This window comes from Vulpes vulpes, chromosome 6, assembly GCF_048418805.1.
Source record: "Vulpes vulpes isolate BD-2025 chromosome 6, VulVul3, whole genome shotgun sequence".
Taxonomy (NCBI): Eukaryota; Metazoa; Chordata; class Mammalia; order Carnivora; family Canidae; genus Vulpes; species Vulpes vulpes.
The window spans coordinates 76,418,541-76,442,284 of record NC_132785.1 but is presented as its reverse complement, the minus strand read 5'-3'; the positions used below and the strand labels follow the sequence as shown (position 1 = coordinate 76,442,284).

Sequence of the window (23,744 nt, the reverse complement as noted above, 5' to 3'; positions counted from 1 at the left end):
GAAAGTTGAAATTTTCATATTCTAAATAAATTTTGATCTCTGGGGGAAATTGTCAGCCTAAAATTTAAATTTTACCTAGATAGTAATTTTTAAATTCACAGAAGTTAATTAGGGTAAGCTGTAAAACCAACTCTATGAGGATCATACACTTTTCATGCAAAGTAATAATAATTATAAGTATACTTTTAATGGTAATTTACAAATGCTAGCAGCCTTCAACTTCTACAAGATAAAAGTAGCACACGATGTCCTTTAAACCCAGCATCTTTTCATCTATAACAGCACAATATTTCTCCACCATCATATTGCTTGCTTGCATTGAAAATTGCAGTCCCAGAAGCACCCATTGGGGCCACATTTTCCACATGCAGACAATTTCCCACAGAGGTTCAGTTTTTTATTTTCCTTAGAACAAAACTACTGATGGACTTTTATAAACCATAACAAAATGTCTAATATGGCTATCACCAGACTCTTCAACAAAGTTGATTATACCTACGTTTGCCCAGCGACCCCCCGTATTCCCGGCCAAGGCTTAAGTAGCAGCTGAATATGAGGGATGTTCCACATTAACCATCTCTTGGTTTTGCCTCATTCAATAGCTAGTTTTACTGTATTTGGAAATCTCAGTTATTGAGTAGAAGCTTATGTTTGTTGGCCTGAAATCTGTGATTGATCACAGTATAGAGATACCCTTCCCCCACTGATTAACAATTCTGACTCCAGTGGTCCTCAGAGCCCTCCTTCTGTCCCAAAATTACAGAAATAGAATGCAACAGACACTTTGGGTTGAGTGACATGAGAGAATTCAACTCTTAATGCATGAGATTCTTTTTAGCAGGAATGGGCTAAACAATTTGTGGTACCTGGGACAAAATGAAAATATAGGAGACTTGTTCAAAAATTTTTAAGAATTTCAAGACCAAATAGTATGACGATAAAGTGAGTTCTTCTAAGTGCAGGCTCTGGGTAACTGCCCAAGTCACAAATGCATGACCCTGTCTTTTAAGACTCTGAGATGAGTACTCTGTACAATATGGGAGAAGTGTCCATGCCTCCATCTCTCCAGCTATTTAGACTTGAAACAGATAGAAATCACACACAATGAAATAAATTGCATAAATGATCATATATTTTGCTACACATATTTGGGCATGTATTTTTAATTCTGATAGTATTGTAAAATGAATTTGGTTCTATTTACGAAAGAATTCACAAAGATCTATATATAGTCATATGTTAATAATGCTTTAAGAAATCCATGTGTAAACTTCATTCTGTAATTAATAATGCACTTAAGTTATTAAATGTTAGGCATTATGTAAACACAGAAGCTTAAATATTCATTTATTTTTTTAAATCGTCATGGTATCCTGAAACTATGGAAAACACTCATTTATCTTGCCAGTGTGCAGGGATCAGATCATATTGGCTCTTCTAAGCCACACTAAGGATCCTTACCTTTATCTGAAGGAAGCCAACAAAAGATTTTAAGCAGAGGAATTCCCTGATCAGTCTGGCTGCCAAGCAGAGAATGCATGGACTGGAGGTGGTGAGGGAAGGGCAGGGTGTAACATGGAAATGATTTCAAAGTGAAATGCTAGGGCCTCGGACTATGTCGTTCATGGTGGACACAAGGAAAAGTGGACAGATTTGAGAAATCTTCAGAAAGCAAATGTATTGGGTGTGGTGTTGATCTAAGAGGTGGTGGGTAGAGGTGATGCCTACGTTTTTGGCTTGAACAACTGGAAGGATGATGGTGACATTTACTGAGAAAGAAAACGGTTGAAAGAGAAACAAGTTTATGGGAGAATATCAGGGCTTAGCCTGGAAACTGGAAACTGAATTTAACTGCACTTAGAACTAAAATGCAGATGTTGGGTTGAAGATTGGATATTGGTTCTGGAGCTTTAGGGGAGAGATCTGAGCTGGAGATACACACTTAGAAGTCATCACAAACCGGCGTGCCTGGGTGGCTCAGTTGATTAATCATCTGCCTTTGGCTCAGGTCATGATCCCAGGATCCTGGGATAGAGCCCTGCATCGGGCTCCCTGCCTATCAAGGAATCTGCTTCTCCCTCTGCTGCTCCTCCCTCCTCCTCTTCCCTCCTCCTCTCTCTCCACTTATTTATTCCTCCCTCCTCCCTGCTCATGCACTCAAGCTCTGTCTCTCAAATAAATAAATAAAATCTTTAAAAAAAAAAAAGTCATCATTAACCTGGGCGAATGTCTGTTTATTGGGTGAAAGATCTTGAGCCAGTCACTTCAATGCTCTGAACTTCAGCTTTTTTTTTTCTTGTATATTGAGAAGTTACCCAACAGCATTGAGGATTAGCATTAATAATATGTGAAGTTGTTTGTGAATTTTAAGGTTCCATGGAAGTGTTAGGTGTGGTGGTGCTGATGACAGCGATAGGGGAAGGCGAGAGGTGGTGAGGCGGGTGGTAGGAACAGCAGGCACATAGAACAGCACAAAGAATTTTTTCCCCAGGACTGTTCCTTTTGCACTTAAATGAACACTGCTTTTCTTGCCTAGAACAAAGTCATTGATTTTATGTGTTCTGTAATCTAAGCCTGATTCAAGACTGGGAAACCAGTATTCTTTAAATTTAAACCATAATAAATCAATCCTTTGTGAAGGGGAAGGTATGATAATCATTAAAACATGTTGAAGAACGTCATCAAGTTGTTAACCATGAGGAGGAGGAGGTGTTCCTTGAAGGCTTTATTCCATCTTTGCTGTGGGCTCTCCAGCCATACACTTTGGACAATTTGTTTACAGGATTATTATTTCAGTTCCCTTACCCACCAATTGGTCATTCCGTTGTTCCGAGGGAATTTGAGAATTCCCCAATCCTGACTGGCATGAAATAATTTTAGATTTTTCTTTAATGTATTTTTAAACCCATAAATGGCCTTGCAATGTTTTCCATGTTCAAAGTATTTTATTTTAAAAGAAACTTCACAATGATTATCTCTGGGGAATGGAAATGAGGTCTCGTGTGTGTGTGTGTGTGTGTGTGTGTGTGTGTGTGTGTAAGTGTGTGTAAGAGAGAAAGAGGGTGAGAGAGAAACAAAGCAAGCAGCAGTGAAGGGAAAGTCCTTTTCTTTTATACCATTCTGAGCTGTTGGAAAGTTCTGCAATAAGTATGTATAAATTTTATAATAGGAAATAAATCAGTGAAAAGTTTAATAGAGTCTCATAAAATAGAATACCTAGTTAACTTTTTCACATTTTATACAACTCTGAGGCCGTCTGTAGAGGTAAAATAAGAACTTTAACATTAAGCCTAGAGAACTTAGGTCAGACATCCACCCCTGAAGTTTTTAACTCTTCAGATTGGTGATCTCTATTAGATACATTTTGCAAGTAATCACAGAAACATCCTGACCTTCTGTGCCATTTCATACTGTTGAAACCATTTTTGTAGACTCCCTGATTTTACCTGATCCTCGTAACAATAACTGTCATTTTCAGATAAGAAAACCAAATGGGAAGTTACGGCCCAGCGCTGAAAGTTACTGAAATAATTTATCTGAGGTTATACGGCAAGGGGGAGGAAGAGAACCAGAGGCCAGAACTCTTTCCACTATGCCACGCAATGCTTTAACTCTACATTTTACCTTGTATTTTGTCACACGTAAATTACCACTTAAAGGATTAATGAAATTTAAATATGTGAAATAGCTAGGATATCCAGATAATATAACCAAATTCCTTTTCTGTCTCCTTCAGCCCTGTAAGCTGGTCCTCTACAGATCCCTGGTCTATAATCTACAGAAACAAAGAATTATAAGTCATGGTCCTGGAGGAACTGGATATTAGCAGTTTGAAAATGGTGCCCTGAGTTATATTCTTTCAGATTTATTTTTAGGATCTGGCTATTCCTATGGTGAATAAGTGGCTACAATAGAGCAAAGACTGCTTTGGATATTAACTGACCATGGAATCCATTTAATGGAAGCATTCATTTACATCTTGCAGTAAATGGAATGGAATGTCAGTATAAAGAATTATCCCTTCTCCCCAGAAAGAGGCATCACTTCTCAAAGTAAAGCCCACTGGAAGCAGGTATTGATTAACTTAAATGCTGACATCTTTTTCAGATATCCATGGGAGTAAGTTTTTGTTGCAAAAACAATTTCTTTCATTCCCATTACAAGGTGGGGATGTTCGAAGCATATTATTTGTGATTGTTGACACAGAAATGAGAATCATAAGATTAAAATGTTACATCTCTTTAATGACTTTGCCCCCTAGTTCCATACTGACTGCTTTTCAAATGTTTCCATAAGTAAAATAATAATAATAGGAATCACTACCTAAAGCTCATGGCTGTCAACAGTATTAAACTGTGCTTTCAGTTTGTATCCTAATTAAGCATGTTTGCAAGTTATTTTGCCAAAAACAATAGACCTTTTGTGTTGAATTTTGCCATGATATAAATTACATGTGTGGGTTAGAAATATTCTAGGAGAGAACAATTTTTCATATGTTCAATTTTTCTTACTTAATAAACCATTTAGACCTGTCCCTATGGTCATTTTACTACAGACAGCATTAAGTCAAATATATTTTATTTTCTCCTAAGGTAATATTTATAAAAGTTTGCCTTTTAGAAATGCAAATGTTTTTCCTTTTCTTTTGATTTTTCATATTTTCTTTGTTTTGTAAATTCTGTAGAAAATCTGAGGATGGTGCCAGATGCACTTCAGGTTCTCAGAAGAAATGTGGAAATGTGTTCGTTTCATGATTTAAAACTGTATCCTTCCCTAAGGTGTGCACTAAAGCTGAATGAAAAATGCACCTTTGGGTTCAAGTAGAGAACTTAGACAGAGCTGTTTGTATTTGGGAAAGAAGAATCTCAGTAGAATTAGATCATAGTAGGATTTAATTTATGGCCATTTATTTTTCTGATTCTCTCTTACTCGATCATTAGTCTTACCAATCATCCGGTAATGGGAAGGGCAAAAGCATTAAAGTTTCATTAAGAACAACTCTCCTTTCTGGTAACCACTGGGGTAAAACTACAAGTATATATTATCTATAAAATCCCAGGATGTGTGACAAGATTCTGTGGTCAAAAGCAGTATCTTTCGTTGGCAGTTTTCACAGACTCTCTGGGGTATGTGTGTTGGGGAGAAGGAAGGCATGGGGTGAAGGCAGGGGGGAGGGGGCAAGGATTCAGACACTTTCTTAAATAAACTCTAAGCCAAAAGTTTCCAGGCAGGCACCACCCAAGTGGATGGAAAGGTGGTACAGGCAGCTTCAGCTTCTCAGTGGCTTCCTTCTTTTTTTTTAAGATTTTATTAATTTTTTCACAAGAGACACATTGAGAGAGAGATGCAGAAACATAGGCAGAGGGAGAATCACACTCCCTGTGGGGAGCGTGATGCGGGATTCGATCCCAGGACCCCGGGATCATGTCCTGAGCCAAAGGCAGATGCCCAACCACTGAGCTACCCAGGCATCTCTCAGTGGCTTCCTTCTGTTCATTCATTCTGAAAGCATTCGTGGTACATCTATGACATCCAGGTCACTATCTCACTAAGTGTCAACACTGCCCCTGCCTTAATGGGGTACACAGTCAATGAGAGGAGACACACAATAAACAAGTCATTACAGGGGGCACCGGAATGTGGTGATCATGATGAATGCCATGAGAAGACAACTACCACGCTGTGCGAATCTATAAACAGGGATCCTACTCTGGGCTGATGGCAGGGCAGGGCAAGGATATAGGAAAGGCCTTCCTTCAAAAACGATGTTGAGGCTGAGGCCGAAGGATGAGGAGTAGACAGGCCAACATGAAGAGGATGAGCCAGGACCAGACAGATATTTAGTTAGAGAGAAGAGGATGTGTGACTTCCCTAAAGCAAAAAAGAGGCTTGGGGAACTTACGAGAGACAAAGAATGAGGATAGAACCAAGGAGATGACAAAGAATGAGGATAGCTGATGTGTAGTGAGCTAGAGGGGAGAGGAGATGTGGACGCTGCCTAGGATAACTGGGCCAGAACATCTTAGGCATGTAATAAGGCACTTAACTCCTCTTAAATGATGTAACTGAGGGGGGATGTCAAACATTACATAAGCAGAGCTAGATGGGCATGGGAAAGTTTCATTTATAGAAGCAGTCCAGAAGTAGAATCTCATGAAATAAACTTGGTTCAAAGGCTTTCGATCAAATGCCTACCTCCATATCAAAGCATCTCAGTGTGTCCTTGTCCTAACTTCCCAACCTTTAGAATTTTGTTTTGGAAACCTGGTTTGTTAGTTTTCCTTGGGGTCAGTGCCTTTATTGAGGCGAGGAATAAACAGAGCACACCAAGACAGAAAAATCTGACTGAGTTCCCAAGGAAATGAATTAATATTTTCCTGCATTCTGTATGATAATATTCAATGATACAATTGACTCTTAGAAGGTATTACCTGCCCATGTAACTATTTAGAGAGAGATATTTAAGGAGAGGGGGTGTGTGTATGTGTGTGTATTATATATATATATATATGAAATAACCAAGTGATAACTGTTATGTTTAAACCCTACCCCATTTTGACATTGTATGTGTTTTATAATTTGAACTAAGTGGGTAAGATGTTTAAAATTATTTTACATTTCACAAAGCTTTAAAGAACAGCTAGCTCAGGGGGAAAAAAGGAATTTTCATGGCTATTTTCTGAATGGCTACATTTAGATGCTGAGCTTTTAACAAGACTTTGATTTCATTCCAAAGCCCAGAGCCCTGCAAGGATAGGATCTTGGGAATACTCTACATTCCTTAAAGAATGCTTATCAATTAAACCATCTCATTTTAGTTAGTGACCTTCTGTGGAGTGAAGAGCTAGCATTTCCCCAAATTATCTCACATAAAGAGAAAACAAACACTGTAATAGATTCTTCTGATAGCTGTGAATTGGAAACAACTGTATTTTTTAATTAAGCTTCAATAGCAAGTATTTTCATTGGAGGACAAAACAGCATGATACCATGACATCAGGGCAAAAAATGCTTTTGTCAAAGTTTGTGAACAAAACAACAAGAGAGAGCCAACATTAGAGGAAATGAAAGATATAGACTGAGCTGACTCTGCTCCTAATTGACTCAGGCCCACTGAAGCTAACAATATTGAAAATGCAAATTTCTCCTTAAAAAAAAATAAAAGGCAGCTTACCCTCACTCAAGCTGCCTCCTTGTTCAGTTGCCAGGAGGCAACTATGATTTCAACTCACCACATCATTTTCATGACAACCATGGCCAGCTGTGGGGAAGGCAGTGAGAAGCTGCCTGTTATTTGCCTTCCAGCTGCTACCAGGTGCTTGACCAGTGTGTGTAGGTACCGTCTTTGTAAATTGCTTCTGAGACCTTAGTTCTCTGTGTATTATAAAGGAGCACTAAAACATTTATTAAACACCAAGGATGTGTCAGGCCTGTTAGACATACAAAATGAATCTGACATGGCACAGTCCTCTCATTTGAGGGACTTTGAAGGACTCTTCCCAAAGAACGTCAGCATTCGATACCCATCTCCACTAGATCCTGAAGATGACTGAACCCAGGCCATCTGGCACCAGAGTCCATACCTATAACGGTTGTACTATACTTCTTCAAATGTATGGATAGGTGAGCCTTTGAGACTTTCCTTCTTCAGAATATATCCCCAGTTCCTCAACTCCTCTTCAAATGACATGGTTTCTGGCCCTCTGTACGGTCTGTCTCTCCCACTATAGACACATCAGATTTGTCAGTGTCAGTGTCAAAACTGGACATAACACTACAGTTGTCAATCAATTCAGAGTACAGTAGTCTCAACCCTTCCTGTGATCTGAGTACATGCCTTTCTAATGCAGCCAAAGATTGTACAGAGGTGAATTCTTGGGGGGGGGGATTTGTTGGGGTGGAGGGGAAAGAGAATGGGTGTTGCTTCTACATCAAGGTGTTGGTACGTATAAAACTCTGTGGTAAATTAAAATCCCCAGATTACATGAACTGCAGTCAATTCATGTCTCCCTCATCTTGAACTTGCGCGGTTTGTATTCACTTTGTCTAAATGTAATCCTGTGGGTTCAGTCCAGTGCTGGAGCTTAGAATGATAAATTTTAATGTTGAGGGCAGGCTTCATCCGTCATTCTAGCTTCCCCTCCTTGCCTATGTCATCAGCAGATCCAAGAGCGGGCCTTCCACATCACCCAAGTCCATCCAGCCCTTCTTCAGGCTATCTTATGGACACATCTTTCACAGATGAGGATCTCCAGCTGTATTTTCATCCATCCTCCTTTCAGTGTCTAATTCAGTGTCTTATTAATCAGGATAACATGGAAGACTTTTTCAAGTAACTTTCTAAAATCAAAGTGTGCAGGATGACTTAAAAGGAAATTAAACTTCCAAAAGGGTTGTTTGCAGTTTCTTCATGTGAGAATACATCACAAACTTTATGTTTGTATCACCTCCTGTTTGGCAGCCTTGAGGAAATAAAAGACTGCATCACAACTATTGATGATGATGTGCTACAAAAGGAAAAAAATGAATTAAAGTATAGAATGTGTGCTGTTGGGGAACCTGAATGGCTCAGTTGGTTAAGTGACTGCCTGTGACTTGGGTCATGATCCCAGGGTCCTGGGATTGAGCCCTGTGTGGGGCTCCCTGCTCAGCAGGGAACATGCTTCTCCCTCTGCCTCTGCCTCTCCCCCTGCTTGTGCTCTCTCTCTTTCTCTCTCTGTCAAAGAGATAAATAAAATCTTTAAAAAAAAAAAAAACGTGTGTACTGTTAGCACAGACTGACCCTTTGTAAGATTATGGAAATAACTATGAGGGAGCCCATTAAAATTGGTTTTGAACACATATTTGTATATAATCTAATAACTGAGTAATAGATTTATTAAAATGTTCAATCATTTTTGAGTCATTCTGTTATACTCATAACATTCTCACTATCAAACAGTTTATTAGCCCACTTGGTGGGGGAAGAGGAAGCAGAATAAAAGAGTTCTGTCAAGAAGTAATTTGTGATACCCTGAAAATCATGTGACTCTTTGTAGGACCGCCATATTGTCTTTGTCTTACCCAAAGCAATTTATAGTAATCTCTTCTAGTCACTTCTGAACAATAATTTTAGTTTCTTCAAATGGCAAACTTATTTTAGCAATTTTTGACAAGCAACAATAAATCCAATCTAGCATCAACTCAGGTCAATCCTGAATGGAGAACATTCCTCTCCTTGTTTACTGAAGACTCTCTAAGGCAGGGTATACTGACTTCAAATTGGGTCAAAACTAGTCAGAGGGATCTCAGATGCAGTGTAATACCAGAAGAAATTAAAGGGTACATGAATTGCAGGGAGCAAAGGAAATTTAATTTGGGCTGACAAGATAGGAAGATTCTGTGACTAGACTTTAATGTGAATATTCATGCTGAGCTCCCATAAGTGAGAAACCCATTGCTACACTCTGTTCAACCTTGCTTGCTTTGTGGGGAGCAGCATGCTTCCTGGCCAGTCTCCCTCACCACCCCTAGTCCTCACTAACAAATCTTCCTTCCCCCATCTTCCTTACCCCCTCCTTCTGGCATGTCTCTATGTGGAATGTCTTCTTAAGGATGCCAGACCCTAATCACAAAGGCCTGTGAGATGGGCAAAGGTTCTCTATTTATCAAGCTAGCAGCCAGCTGGCCAGTCACTAAGCAAGGCATCAAAGCCCATGCCAGGGAAGGTAAAAGGAGAGGCATATGCTTCTTTTGATCAAGACATTTTGCCTCTCTGCCTATTAACTTCTTAAGTTCCATTGCCTAAATTCCTGATACTCTCTTTAGCTGTGGATATAATATTTGAATTAGATGGTTAAATTAGTTACAAATATATAGTATGTTTATGGTTAACTATTTTGAGTCATATGATCTCATTTATGATGACTTGGTACCTTTTGTTGAATTTTTAAAGGCTATGGAACATCATGGCCACCAATGTTTTGGGATCACTTATTAGTGTTTCTTGTTAAGCTGTGGAGAACCTATAAATAATATAAATAATATGTCCTGTCAGGGAAGCTCATTGATCTTCTTAAAGAGGGACTGGTAAACACATCTCTGCAGCTCTGTACTCACACAAGATCACAGTGTGATGGAAACAGCTAAAGTTCTAGTAAGAGACCTGGTATTAATTCCAAATTCTGGTACTTACTAGCTAGCCATGTCTCTTTGGCAAGTTATACCTTTTCTCTGTCTCCATTTTCTCATTTGTGAAATGAGATGTTAACATCAGCCTTAAAATGTTTGCAGGGGAATTAAATAATTTTTTAAAACTATGAATATTGGATTTTGTATTGCTATCACAAAATAAGGTCGATGCATGTAATATACATTAACATTTCAGGCTACTTAGCTCCAGTTTAAAGTACCATATTTTATAAGAAAAATTGGAAAATACTTAGAGGAAAAGAGTAAAACTCATCTGTAGATGGGGAAATAATACTTACTACTTATAAATAAATACTTTAAAGGAACTGTGTTTTGAAGCATGAGGAAGAAAAGGTTATTTCAATAACGGTTTTTAAATCATGATGAATTACATCAAGAATGGTGACAGTTGATTGCCCTTGCAATTGAGCAAAAAATTGGAGTAAAATAGTTTAGGCTTATGCGTGAGGAATGTCGGTTAGGAACACAGGAAGTTTCCTGATTGATGACAGTTGGAACAAATTATGGAAGTAAGTTGAAGTTGTTTAATAACAAGATAGATTTTTCATCAACATTAGTATCCATTTACACAACTAAGGTGTGATCCATCCTGAATATTTTACTTAGACTAAATGACATATTTTTCCCTCATTTTAAAAAAATTTTTATTTTATTGTGGTAAAAACACTTAACATGAGATCTACCCTCAGCAAATTTTTAAGTGCACAATACATTATTGTTGACTGTAGGTACAATGCTGTAAAGCAGATCTCTAAAGCTTATTCACCTTGCCTAGCTGAAACTTGATTAGGAACTCCCCATTTCCCCATTCTCCAAGCCCTGGTCAACCACCATTCCACTCTTCAATTCTGTGAATTTGATTATTTAAGGTAACTCATATAAGTAGAATTATGCAAATAAGTATTTGCCTTTCTGTGACTGACTCATTTTACTTAACATAGTATCCTCAATTTTCATCCATGTTGTCACATATTGCAGAGTTTCCTTCTTTTTAAAGACAAATAGTATTTTGTTGTATGCATATGCCACATTTGCTTTATCTATCTCTTCTTCTGTCAGTGGACAGTTAGGCTGTTTCCATATATTGGTTACTGTGAATAGTGCTGCCATGAACATAATAGTGCTAATATCTCTTTGATATCCTGATTTCAGTTCCTTTGAATAAATATCCAGAAGTGGGATTGCTAGATCATATTATAGTTCTATTTTTAATTTTGGAAGAACTCTATACTGTTTTCCATAAAGGCTACACCATTTTGAACCTCCACTAACAGTGTATGAAGATTCCGATTTAACCCCATCCTTGCCAACACTTGTATTTTATTTTTTGATAATAGCCATCCTGACAAATATGATATCCCATTTTGGTTTTGATCTACATTTCCCAGATAATTAGTGACATTAAGCATTTCTTCGTATATCTGTCGGCCATTTGTATGTCTTCTTTGGAAGAATGTCTATTCAAGTCCTTTGACGATTTTTTTTAATTTATTTTATTTTATTTTATTTTATTTTATTTTATTTTTGAAAAAGAGAATGTGGGGGGGGGAGTAGAAAAGAGAAGGAGAGAAAGTGAGTCTTAAGCAGGCTCCACGCTAGGTGAGGCTATATCTCACAACCCCAAGATAATGACCTTGGCCAAAATCAAGAGTCAGATGCTTAACTGATTGAGCCACCCAGGTTCCCCTGCCTATTTTTTAATCAGGTTATTAGTTTTCTTGGCATTGAGTTGTAGGAGTTCCTTATATATTTTATATGTCAACCTCTTATTGGATACATGGTTTGAAAATATTTTCTCCTATTCCATAGGTTATCTTTTTACTCTTTTGTTTCCTTTGCTGTTCAGAAGCTTTTTAGTTTGACATAATCCTATTGGTCTATTTTTGTATTTGTTGCCTGTGCATTTGGTGTCAAATCATTGCTAACACCAATGTCATGAAGCTTTTCTCACATGTTTCCTACTAGGAGTTTTATGGTTTCAGGTCTCATATTTAAGTCTAATCCATTTTGAGTTTATTCTTGTGTATGGTATAATACATGGGTTCAATTTCATACCTCTGCACATGGATTTTCAGTTTTTCCAGCACCATTTGTCAAAGACTATTCCTTCCCGATTGTGTATTCTTGGCACCCTTGTTGAAGATCAGTCTGTCATATATGCTTGGATTTATTTCTGGGCTCATGGGATGCCTGAGTGACTCAGTGGTTGAGCACCTGCCTTTGGCTCAGGGCGTGATCTTGGAGTCCCAGGATCAAGTCACACATCAGGCTCCCCGCAGGGAGCATGCTTCTCCTTCTGCCTATGTCTCTGCCTCTCTCTGTGCTATGACCCACTAATCTATGTCCGTCTCTTTATGCCTGCCCCATACTGTTTTGATTACTATAGCTCTGTGATATACTTTGAAATCAGGAAGAATGATGCCTCCAGATTTATTCTTCTTTCTCAGGATTGATTTGGCTATTTGCAGTCTTTTGTGACTTCATATAAATTGTAGAATTTTTTCTATTGCTATGAAAAATGCCATTGGATTTTTATAGGGATTGCATTGAATTTGTAGATCACCTTGAGTATTATGGACATTTTAATAATACTAAGTATTCCAATCCATGACCATGGATGTCTGCATTTGTTTGTGTCTTCTTTAATTTTTTTCACCAAGTTTTATAGTTTTCAATATACAGACTTTCACCTCCTTCACTGAGTTTAGTCCAAAGTATTTTATTCATTTTAGTGCTATTTTAAATGGGATTATTTTCCTAATTTCTTTTATAGATAGTTGGTTGTTAGTGTATAGAAATATGAGTGATTTCTGTATGCTGATTTTGTATCCTGCAACTTTACTGTATTTGTTTATTAGTTCTAAATGGTTTTTATGCAATCTTTAGGTTTTTCTATATATAAGTCCATGTTGTCTGTAACAGGGACAATTTTACTTCCTCTGATATGTATGTCTTTTTATTTATTTTCTCGCCTAATTGCTCTGACTAGGACTTCAGTACTATGGTGAAGAGAAGTGATGAGAGCAACCATCCTTGCCTTGCTACTAATCTTAGAGGAAAAGCTTTCAATTTTTCATCAGTGAGATACTAGCTGTGGGCTTTTCATATATGGACTTGTATTATGTTGAGGGACTTTCCCTCTGTTTCTAGTATATTGAGGGTATTGACCACGAAAGCATGTTGAATTTTGTCAAGTGCATTTCCTGCATCTATTGAGAAGATCTTGTGATTTTTTAATCTTTTATTCTATTAATGTGGTGTATCACAGTAACTGATTTTTGTATGTTAAAAAAATATTTGCATCCCAGAGATAAATCCTACTTCATCATGGTGTGTGATCCTTTTAATGTGCTGTTGAATTCAATTTGCTAGTTTTATTGAGGATTTTTACATCTGTATGTATCAGAAATCTTGGCCTATAGTTATTTGTATTTGGTTTTTTATTGTTTTTTTTTTCTTGTGGTGTTTTTACCTTTTGTATCAGGGTTTTGCTAGCCTCATAAAATGAATTGAATGTGTTCTTTCCTCTTCAATTTTTTTGGAAGAGTTTGAGAAACATTGGTATTAATTCTCCTTTATGTATTTCATAACACCAATGTAAAACCATCTGGCATGGGTTTTCCTTTGTTATGAGATTCTTGACTGCTGATTAAATCTCTACTAGTTATAGGTCTATTCAGACTTTCTATTTCATCATGATTTAGTCTTGGTAGGTTGTATGTTTCTAGGAATTTATCCACTTTTTCTAGGTTGTCCAATTTATTAACATATAATTGTTCTTTGTAGTCTCTTATCCTTTTTGGTTCTGTGGTGTCAGTTATAATGTCTCTTCTTTCATTTCTGATTTATTTGAGTCCTCTCTTTTTATCTTAATTAGTCTCGCTAAAGATTTATCATTTTTATCTTTTTAAAAAAATGAACTCAATGTCATTGAATTTTTTTCTAGTCTCTATCACTGCTTTAATCTTTATTGCCTTCATTCTGCTAATTTTGGACTGAGTTTTTCTTCTTTTTTCTAGCTTCTCGAGCTGCAAACTTAGATTGTTTCTTTGAGATTTTTTTTTTTTTACTGTAGGTATTTATCATTATGAAATTACCTCTGAATACTTTTTACTGCATTCCCTAGGCTTTGTCTTTTCATTTCATCTATATTGTCTTTTAATCTATATATTTGTCTAAAGGTATTTTCTCATTTCCTTTTTGACCAATTGGTTGAGTTTTTTTATTTAATTATTTTTTAAGATTTTATTTATTTGAGAGGGAAAGAGCACAAGCAGGGGGAGGGGCAGAAACAAAGGAAGAAGCAGACTCCTCATTGAGCAAGGACTCCGACACCGGACTCAATCCCAGGACCCTGAGATCATGATCTGAGCTGAAGGCAAGCACTTAACCAACTGAGCCACCCAGGTGCCCCTCAATTAGTTATTTAACAGTATGTTGTTTGCTCAGGGAGAAGCAGGCAGCTGCCAGTTTTGTCTGCGCACTTTGTGCTGAGCAATGGGAAGGCTATAAAATCTCCATCTTAGTTCTCCCCCTGATAGCTAGATTGCACCGGATCCATCAGAACTCCAAGACTGGCAAAAAGATGCCAGTTTTCTGAGCCTCCCCAAAGAAGTTGGGGTGTTGCACACACAGATCAAGAAGTGACTAAGTTTTTAAGAGACAGAGAAGCTAGGTACTATCTCACAAGACTTTGATCGTGAAAGCCCAGGATTAACTTCCTTCTCCCTACTCCATATTTCCCCTGCACTTTGTTCACACCCCTACTTCATTACTTATCACATTGTACTGTGATACTTAATAATACAGCCACCCCCCAACACCCCTCTGGATCATTTACCTTCACACTCAACTCTAGCACCCAGTGTAGGAATAGGCATATACAGACATCCAGCAAATGTTTGTTGAATGAATAAACAAAAAATGAATGATGGATAAAAACAGTATGACATAATGTTTAAGATCATATGCTTGCCAATCAGAAGAACCTGACTTCAAATCCAGACTCTACGTCTTACAAACAGTGTGATCCTGGACAACTTACTTAACTCTCAGTCATGTGTCCTTATCTATAAAATGGTGTTACATACCTAATCCATAGGGTTCCTAGATAATATATATGTTTTGTATATAGTTTTTGCATATAAGATGGAGTCTAGCAATAAGTAACTATTATTAATAGTACCATTATTTCTCATAATGAAAGTTATGAAAACTAATACAAATATTATATGTATTATTTTATATTTCTATTTATTTTTGCTATTGTAATTTGTTGTTATCATTATTGACAGAAACACTTGAGAAATTCACTGATAGCCAATACAGAATGACCCATTCAGAGACTATGTGAGAGGTTTCACTCATATCCAAAACGTCACAGGTATGCATTTTTGCTTTGGACTGAGCTGGAGGTAGGAGAGGTTGAACAGAGTTAACAGCATTGCTTTTAATTCTGTGGCCTTAAAGAAACAAATCCCTGTTTCCACAAAAGAAAGCTGTAAAATCCTTCCCAGCACATCCAGAGCTTCTCACATCACTTATCCAATCCAAGGATACAAAGAGATGAACAATAAACTTCTGGTTAACCAGGGGTTCTCAGACTTGAGTATCTATCAGAGTAATTTGGAGGACTGTTTAAACAGACTGGGCTCCATCTCCATCAGTAGGCCTGGGACAGAACCCTAGTTTTTATTTCTAATAAGTTCCCACATGATTCTGATGATGGTGGTTCAAGCACTACACTTTGAGGACCACTGAGTTCATAGAAATGGTTGAGGTATGAGTAACCTGACTCCAGGGCAAGAATGTGTGCAGAAATCTTTTCACTAAGTTGACTTTCCTGATAACCCCTGTGAAAGTGAGGGCTTTCTTTTTTCAGCCCCAAGGTTTACAATCCTGAACTCTCCTCTTCTTTATAAATTTATTGGTAGGGAAAATAGTTTCATGAAGTTGTTTTTAAGCTTTTATGAGCCTGATTCAATCTATAGACACTCTCTACAGAAAATCCCATATACACATACACAGAAGCATTGCTTATAATTTCAAGAGGTGCTGGGACACCTCTCCCACCAGCCCACCCAATGGCCCTAAGGAGTGTCAGTAGAAAAACTATGTCCTAAAGCAAAGTCTTGGATGCACGTGGATGTTACAAAAATTTCCTTCTTATAGTTAACTCATTTTTAAAACAGGAATAATAGAGGGACGCCTGGGTGGCTCAGTGGTTGAGCATCTGTCGTTGGCATGATCCTAGGGCCCTGGATGGAGTCCCAAAGCAGGCTCCTTCTGCCTAAATCTCTGCCTCACTCTGTGTGTCTTTCACGAGTAAATAAATATTAAAAAAAAAAAAAAGCAGGAATAATAGTAATGTCCTTGCATCAAAGTTTCTGAAGATTAACTAAGGTAATACATGAAAAAGCATAATTTGGAAACCAAAAACACTATTACCTTTTTTCTCTCTTCATGGTCTTGCTACAATAAACTCATTCTTGAGCCAAGTGGATGCCTCTCCCTACTAAGAAAAGATCAGGAAGTATAAGAAAGAAGAACCCTAAGAGTAGTTATTTCAAGACCTTACTCTACCCCCCTCACATTCTTTGGCTAAAATCTGGTCACAGGCTGCCATATCATGGTTCTCTCTGTGAGTCACTGAGAAGCAGGATCTAGCAAGTCCAGGCTTGGCTCTGTGGCCTGAGAGTCTCAATTTATTTGCCTGGAAATACTCCACTTTGCAAATGTCCAATGCCTTGTCATGTCCCCAGGTTAATGCCCCTGGCAGAAAGATAGAAATGTAAAGTTGTAATAGGGGTTTGTTTCTAAGCTAGAAGATACTGAATCTTGAGAAATAGTGATTAAGGGTTAAGCCTGATTCTATTTCCAAAAACTGTGTATTTAGCACCTACCGCGTACACTGTGTAATAGATGACACAAATAGCAGCACCGGGGTTGTTCGGTGGGTTAAGCATCTGCCTTCAGTTCAGGTCATGATCCCAAGGTCCTGGGATCGAGCCCCGCATCAGGCTATCTGCTCAGCGTGGAGTCGGCTTCTCCCTCTGCCTCTACCTGCTACTCTCCGTGCTTGTGCTTGCTCACTCTCTCTCAAATAAATAAATAAAATATTTTTTCTAAAAAAGGATGGTACAAGGAGGGGTAATACATGTTCCTATGCTATGCCAACTCACAATCCAGTGGGGAAAATAGATACATGCAAAAATAAACCAAACACAAAGTGAACCTTAGCAAGGGCAACGATTATGATTCATACAGAGATTCAAGAGTATAGGAGGAGGAAGACATCAATTTTGATAGGGATCCACTAAAGTCTCCTTGGCAAGGTGGGATTTCAGCCGGCCCCTAAAGGAGAAGTGGGACTGCATTAGGTGACTATAAGGGAGAGGGACTTCCCTTAGACCGTAGACTATGGAAGTTGTTTGAAGAAAAAAGAAAAGTGCTTGGTTGAAATGTGCATGATTATGACTTAAACAGTGTGACTATAGTATGGGAGAGGGTGGAGGTATAGAATGTGAGGCTGGAGGAAGAAGCTGGAAGCATATTGTGGGAAAGAAACCAGAGACCAAGTTAGGAGCTTTGGCTTTACTCACCATGCAGTGGAGAAGGACTGAGGGTCTTTAATACCACAGACAGATCTGTTTTTACAAAAAGAGAGCTGGTGCCACTGTGAATAGATGATAGAGAACAAAGAGGAAACAAGACCCTGTAAGGTGATGGGAACCTGAACTAAAACTAGAGCAGTGGGAGTAGCCAGGAGGACATGCAGAGGAGAAGCACGTGAGAGGCTGCATGTTGAGAATGGTTGATGACATGTAGCAAAAAAAAAAAAAAAAAAAACAGAGGCAAGTTGAAAGGGCTCCCCTTGGCAGACCCAACCCCAGGTGGGGTTGCTGCACAAAGCAGACCGTGGGCTCCAAGGAATAAACTACTAGGGGCCCCAAGACCAGGTGGTGAGGAATACCTCCAGGTTGGCCCAAGAAGCCTCTTCTCCCTCCTAGAATGCCCAGAAGGGTAGCAGCTGATGATCTGCTTCGTCTGCATGGAATATCAAAATCCCTGATTCCTGGATGTGACTCCTCAACCTGGCAGCTTCAGAAGTCCTAGAGATCTTTTAAAATAACTTTCAGGCCCTGTCCCATGTGATTTTGATCTGGAAACCTAAGGTGGGGCCCAGGCATCCATATCTTGTAAAGCTCTCAGGTGATGCTGATGCACATCTGCTCTGGGGAAACGACTGTGGGCCGTTACTCTTAGTCTGTGAAGTGTCCAGAAACTCTGGGTTCAACACACCCTTGTGCTAATGAAGACTGTGATAGGCTGGAGGCCATAGGCTTTAGTCTCCAACAAAGTGACAGTCATCGAATGTCCTTCTTCCCACTCCAATCCTCAGGGGACACAGCAGGAGATGGCAGAGGCTGCATGCTTGAGGAGGTCCCCTGAATGCCACAGAAGGACAAGGTGCATACCAGCCATCATAGTCACCCTTGTCCCCTTTGCTGTGTTAGAGGAGCACCATAAAAGAGTCTTATTACTGGATGCTGTGAGACTTTAGAAAACAGGCTAAGTGATAATACTGTCCATTTTCTGCCAGGCTTATATACCACTCACAGCACTTTGCTATTACTGTTTTTATTTCTCAGAAAAAAACAATGCAGTCCAAAGGTAAGGTGGGTGTCAAACATGTCCCTTCTAGACACTGGGCTCTGTGTCATTTGGTGACTCGTGCAAGGTCAGACAAACCAGAGCCAGTCCTGAACCCGCCATCCTCCTACACTCCAGTTCTGCTTCTGGGCCATAATGGAGAAGGGTAACATAAAGGCATTTTTCTCTCCTTGTAAAAGAGGAAAAAAATAGGGGGAGGGGGAATTATTTAAACACACCTCACTCATACTGCAATCACTGCATTGTTTTTCCTGTTGAAACACCCTGTTGGTTTTTAAATCCCTTTAAACCTACCCGGCACCTGTATGGCCCAGATCCAAGAATTATTACCGAACCCTTCACTTTTTATATTTAGCCACATAGGGGTTTCTGTGATGGTAGCTGGCTCTTGGTTCAGTTGAAAATTTCAGAGCTTCCAGAAGTTTTCTCCTTCCATAGAAGTTAGAAGCATGCAATGGTCAGACAACGATTTTTTAAATTTTTAATTTTTATATTATTTCTGTCCACTTTTGTTCTCCTGCTGGGTAAAGCAGTATCATGGCACCACCCTCTATTGTTCCTGTGTGAAGATCCTCCTGAAATATTGACCAAAAGAAAGGGCAGGGGAAGGATGGGGGAGGGATGGGTGGTCCCCATCAGCAACTTATGGTTTGTGGGATGACCTCTCTCCAGAGCTAGAACTGAGGCTGAAAATATAATGAGAACTTCCCAGCAAATTCATTATAACAAAGCATAATGTGAGCTCACTAGGCACAAAATAGGCTGAAGGAAAGTGACTCCCACATAAGACCTAATTAAATACTTTGATGTCAGAAAGCAGAGCAGGGAGGGGTGGAAAATCAAATCAGACCAAAGTGAAAGACCAACATTCAAATGGAAAGAAGAAATATTTCTCTCTCTTCCCCCCACACCTCCTCTTACCTCCCCCACCTCCCTACCCACCCCCACCCCTTTCTCTGTACCTCTGTCTCTCTCTTTTCTTCCTTTGCCATGAAGGAAGAATAAGATTCAGGAACAATAGGTTGTAAATTCTTCAGCCAATTAGTCCAGTAACTTACTACTGTTTATAATGCACAGAATGTCACAGGCTGTTTTGCAAACTCCCCAAGTTGGTTTGTTAATAACAGGAAGCTAGCACTTCTCAGTACAGTGGATCAGCTACACGTGAAAATAAATGCAAAAAACCTGGAGGGGAATAGCAGCAGACCAAGAGTAGCCTTGATTTAATTTAACATTTGGGGGTCCACACACAAATGAGCATTTTAGTAGGCTTCATGGTGGAAGTTGCTGTCATTTGTAAAATATTCTGGCCAATTAGCTAATAGTGTGCTTGGATTTCTCCTGTTTTGATACAGTAATACTAAGTACATTGTGAAGCCCAATTATACAAATCATCCCCATATGCCATACCAGTCTTTCTTTATGAACTGTGTTTATAAATCCTGTGTGAGGAAATGTGTACTTCAGCAATTTAGACCATGTGTAAAAACATAGCCAATGGGATTGTCAAGAAAACAAGTTCCAGCCTAGGAAATCCTAATGTGTTCCGCTGGAATAACAGGAGGGTGCCGGAGAGTGCAATGCTCTGCTTAAATACATATTGCTTTATAGTGTTTAGCCAATTTAGGGGCTTCCGCTTCCCTTTCTGTTATTTTATTCTTCTTTTCTTTTAGGATCCAACCTTGGAGTTTTTGAGAAAATTTGGGATTGGTCTTCTCTCAGGCACAATAGCCTCAGTCATTAACATCCCTTTTGATGTTGCCAAGACTAGGATTCAAGGGCCTCAACCAGTTCCTGGACAGATCAAGTACAGAACCTGTTTTAAAACAATGGCAACAGTCTATCAGGAAGAAGGGTAACAACATTCTTATTTTAATAAATGTGCAGGATTCAAATACTGTTAAAAGCATACCATACTTCAATTTTGGTGAGAGCCATTAAGCCCTCCTACATTGTGTGTGTGTGCGTAAAGCTCTAGAGAATAATGGCAAACTTGAGATAACACAATGATGAAATACTGGCAACATGTTCTTACACCATCCAGAACCTTGGGTCACCATCATATAGTCTGCCACTGCATGTTTGTCTTAGAATGCTAAGATGACCCTTGTGCTTGTCAGTTTCCATAATATTGTTGTAATACACCCTGTTAATGCGGGGGCAGGCAAATGATTGTCTTCGAACTATAAACCTAGTAAAAATGTCACTTCCTCATATTCTCCTGAGAGAATTAAACATAAGAGTTCTGTGAAGGTAGTTTTCTGTGAAAAATCTCAAGTGCATGTTTTTTTCTGCTAGGCTTTTTTTATTTAAGTCTTACATCTGTCTCTTCATCCTTCCTCACTCAGATCTTATTCTCAAGTAAACAAGTAATATTTTATTATTTTGATCTAAACTCTATCATGTTTTCTTTTATGAAGACCGAGTTTGTGGTCTTTTAAATTCAATTACAAAAGTCATTTTGTCCATATACACAGCTGTCATAAAAGTAAGATCTGTGTTCAGTGAAAAAGCCATCTCACTGAGGAAAATCATATTTCTGGTTGGACACAATCAACTCAGCATAGCTTGGGCAATAAAGAATTCATTAACTCTTTCTCTGTCCAGTTTTTTTTTTGTCCAGTTTAGTGCAGAAAATATGTAGCCAGGTATTGTCCTGTTTAGGATACACGTGATTTCAAATCAATTTTCTTTTTTTTTTTTTCCAAATCAATTTTCTTGTAGATGCTGAGTCAGCATCTCAATCAAGCTGAGATACAACTCCATTCTATCTTCAGAATTAAGAATGTTGCTCTTTCCCTTCCTATTATAGGATTTTAGCTTTGTACAAAGGCCTGCTTCCCAAGATTATGAGGCTTGGACCAGGTAATGATGTTTTTATTACTTATATCCTTCCTTATTGTTCTAGTGTCTTTTTTTTTAATTTGTGTCTATCAGCAACATGGTAAGTTTATCACACTGTGAAAGATGGAAACCTTGAGAATATGGAGTTGTCTAGGAGTATTCAAGATACTGAAGGCATCCATTAGAAATGTTTGCCACCTTTGTTTATAAGGTACTATTTAAAGACCTTGTTGGAGGCTGATGGGAGCCAAAGCCCAGCTTAAGTCAATAGGAGAGGATCCAACAGCCAGTTGGTGTTAAGTGAGCAAGAAGATGTACATACACTGGCTTCTGGCTGTGGGGGAAGGACCAGCCTGAGAAAACTTGCCTGGTGCCCCCCAGTTCATTCTTGTTCCCGCCTCAACTTCATTTCAAAAACAAAAAAGAAGGGTACTTGCCTCCACAAACATCAGAAGCCACTTGTCCTCACAGTCCCCTGGGAGGGTTGCTGTGAATGTACCATCCAGGGAGTGGTGGCGCTGCGGCCTGGCACTCACCTTCCTGGCCTCTGTCAGCACGATGGTAGAGGCTCCTGGCTCAGGGCCTTACCTCCGGATGCCAACCCATAAAAAACCGGCTGCCATTCCCACAGGGAGAGTCAGCTGCCTCTATGTAAATAGATAAGAACATAACTGCTGCAGACAACAGTCCTGGGCAAACAGTCTTGGGTTATAAGCACCCTGTGTATAAGTACAGAATAGGCACCAGCCCTCTCATATCTTTTTACCAGGCCATACTCATCTACTTAGGCGTCCTGGTATCCTCTCCTAGAAGCTTCCCCTTCCCATTCCTCCCTATTAACACCACTGTCCTCCTGCCCTACACACTCACACCTGGGCACATTGACCTTTGGATCTCAGCCCAATGAGCCAGCATTTCTACTAACCCGCGGTAGGGGACAGCTCATGCTTTCATGTATTCAGAAAACACTTCCACAATTCCCAGTCCATCTATCCTGACCTTTCTAGACATTTAAGCATGGATTTTGCTTCACGTTTGAGATTCGGACTTGCCTCCTGTTACTCGCTGGCATAAAAACAATGGGTATAAAACGAAGCCAATGACAAAGAATATTGGTGATTTTGTTGCAACTCTCTCTGCCGGTTTATGTTTTCCCTTCACCACACAGTAAAACCCTGCTGGTAGACCTAGTATTAGAGAAAATCATAGGAATGACCCTAACCCAGCTTTCTCAGGAGGGGATGGGCCTAAAAAGAGTGGTGATCATGGAGAGTTTATCTAAAACAGTAATTGACTGGAACCTTAATCCAAAACTCTTAAATAATCTGACCCTAAGTTTTGTTAGAGGCTTGCAAATGTTTGGTTGGCTTTTTAAATGTTTTTGCATGAGGTGTCCTGAGTTGCTGTGGTGTTAAATACAATGAAAAGGCTTGTTGTGAATGGACTGTCCAGGCTAAACAAAAATGTGAATGACTGGAAATCTCCTTCAGGGACCTGGCCCACACTCACATGTAAGTCCTCCAAACATGCAAATCCCAGCAACTTTAAAGGAAAGAAAGAGAAAGAGAAAGTTACCTTTGACCTAAGACTTTTTTTTCAAAGAGAAAGAGTTAAAAAAAAAAATAAAAGAAAGGGTAAATCTGGGATTTTCATCCTTCATTGTGGGAAGCTTCCCATCTTCTTTTTAGAACAGCCTCAGCAGCTCTATGTGGCTAACAACCAGTCATGTCCTGTGAAAAGAGGCTCTTGAAGTCTGTGGTTTAAACTCCAAATATCACTAGGCTGAAAACTAACCCAATTCTGCAAGTTCTTGTCTTACATGGAGAACAGTTAATAAGAGTAAACACAGCAATTACATAGGTATTAACAACCCCTGTACGTGGGTCTTTTTTTGTTTGCCAGAGTGCCAAGAGGTCTACAGAAGCTGAGAGGGATCTAATAGAGTATCTTCATGGGTTAAAAATGAAAATTACAGGCAGATAATTATCTTTGGTATAAGGTTACACAAACATGTGTGGCCTGCAGATTAAAACACA

General features: G+C 39.0%; 1 protein-coding gene across 8 annotated transcripts in view; it reads left to right on the top strand.

Moving 5' to 3' along the window:
• Nucleotides 1-23,744, top strand: part of SLC25A21 (solute carrier family 25 member 21) — a 470,325-nt gene that overhangs the window by 442,663 nt on the left and 3,918 nt on the right. For 5 of the 8 annotated variants that reach the window (XM_072761455.1, XM_072761457.1, XM_072761459.1 and 2 more), the window contains 3 exons: nt 20,538-20,719; nt 21,677-21,729; nt 23,099-23,219. In XM_072761455.1, coding sequence (XP_072617556.1) covers nt 20,538-20,719; nt 21,677-21,729; nt 23,099-23,181 — 318 coding nt within the window. In that variant the 3' untranslated portion in view covers nt 23,182-23,219. The remainder of the gene's footprint in view (nt 1-20,537; nt 20,720-21,676; nt 21,730-23,098; nt 23,220-23,744) is intronic. The other 3 variants (XM_072761456.1, XM_072761462.1, XM_072761458.1) reach the window with 1 other exon arrangement.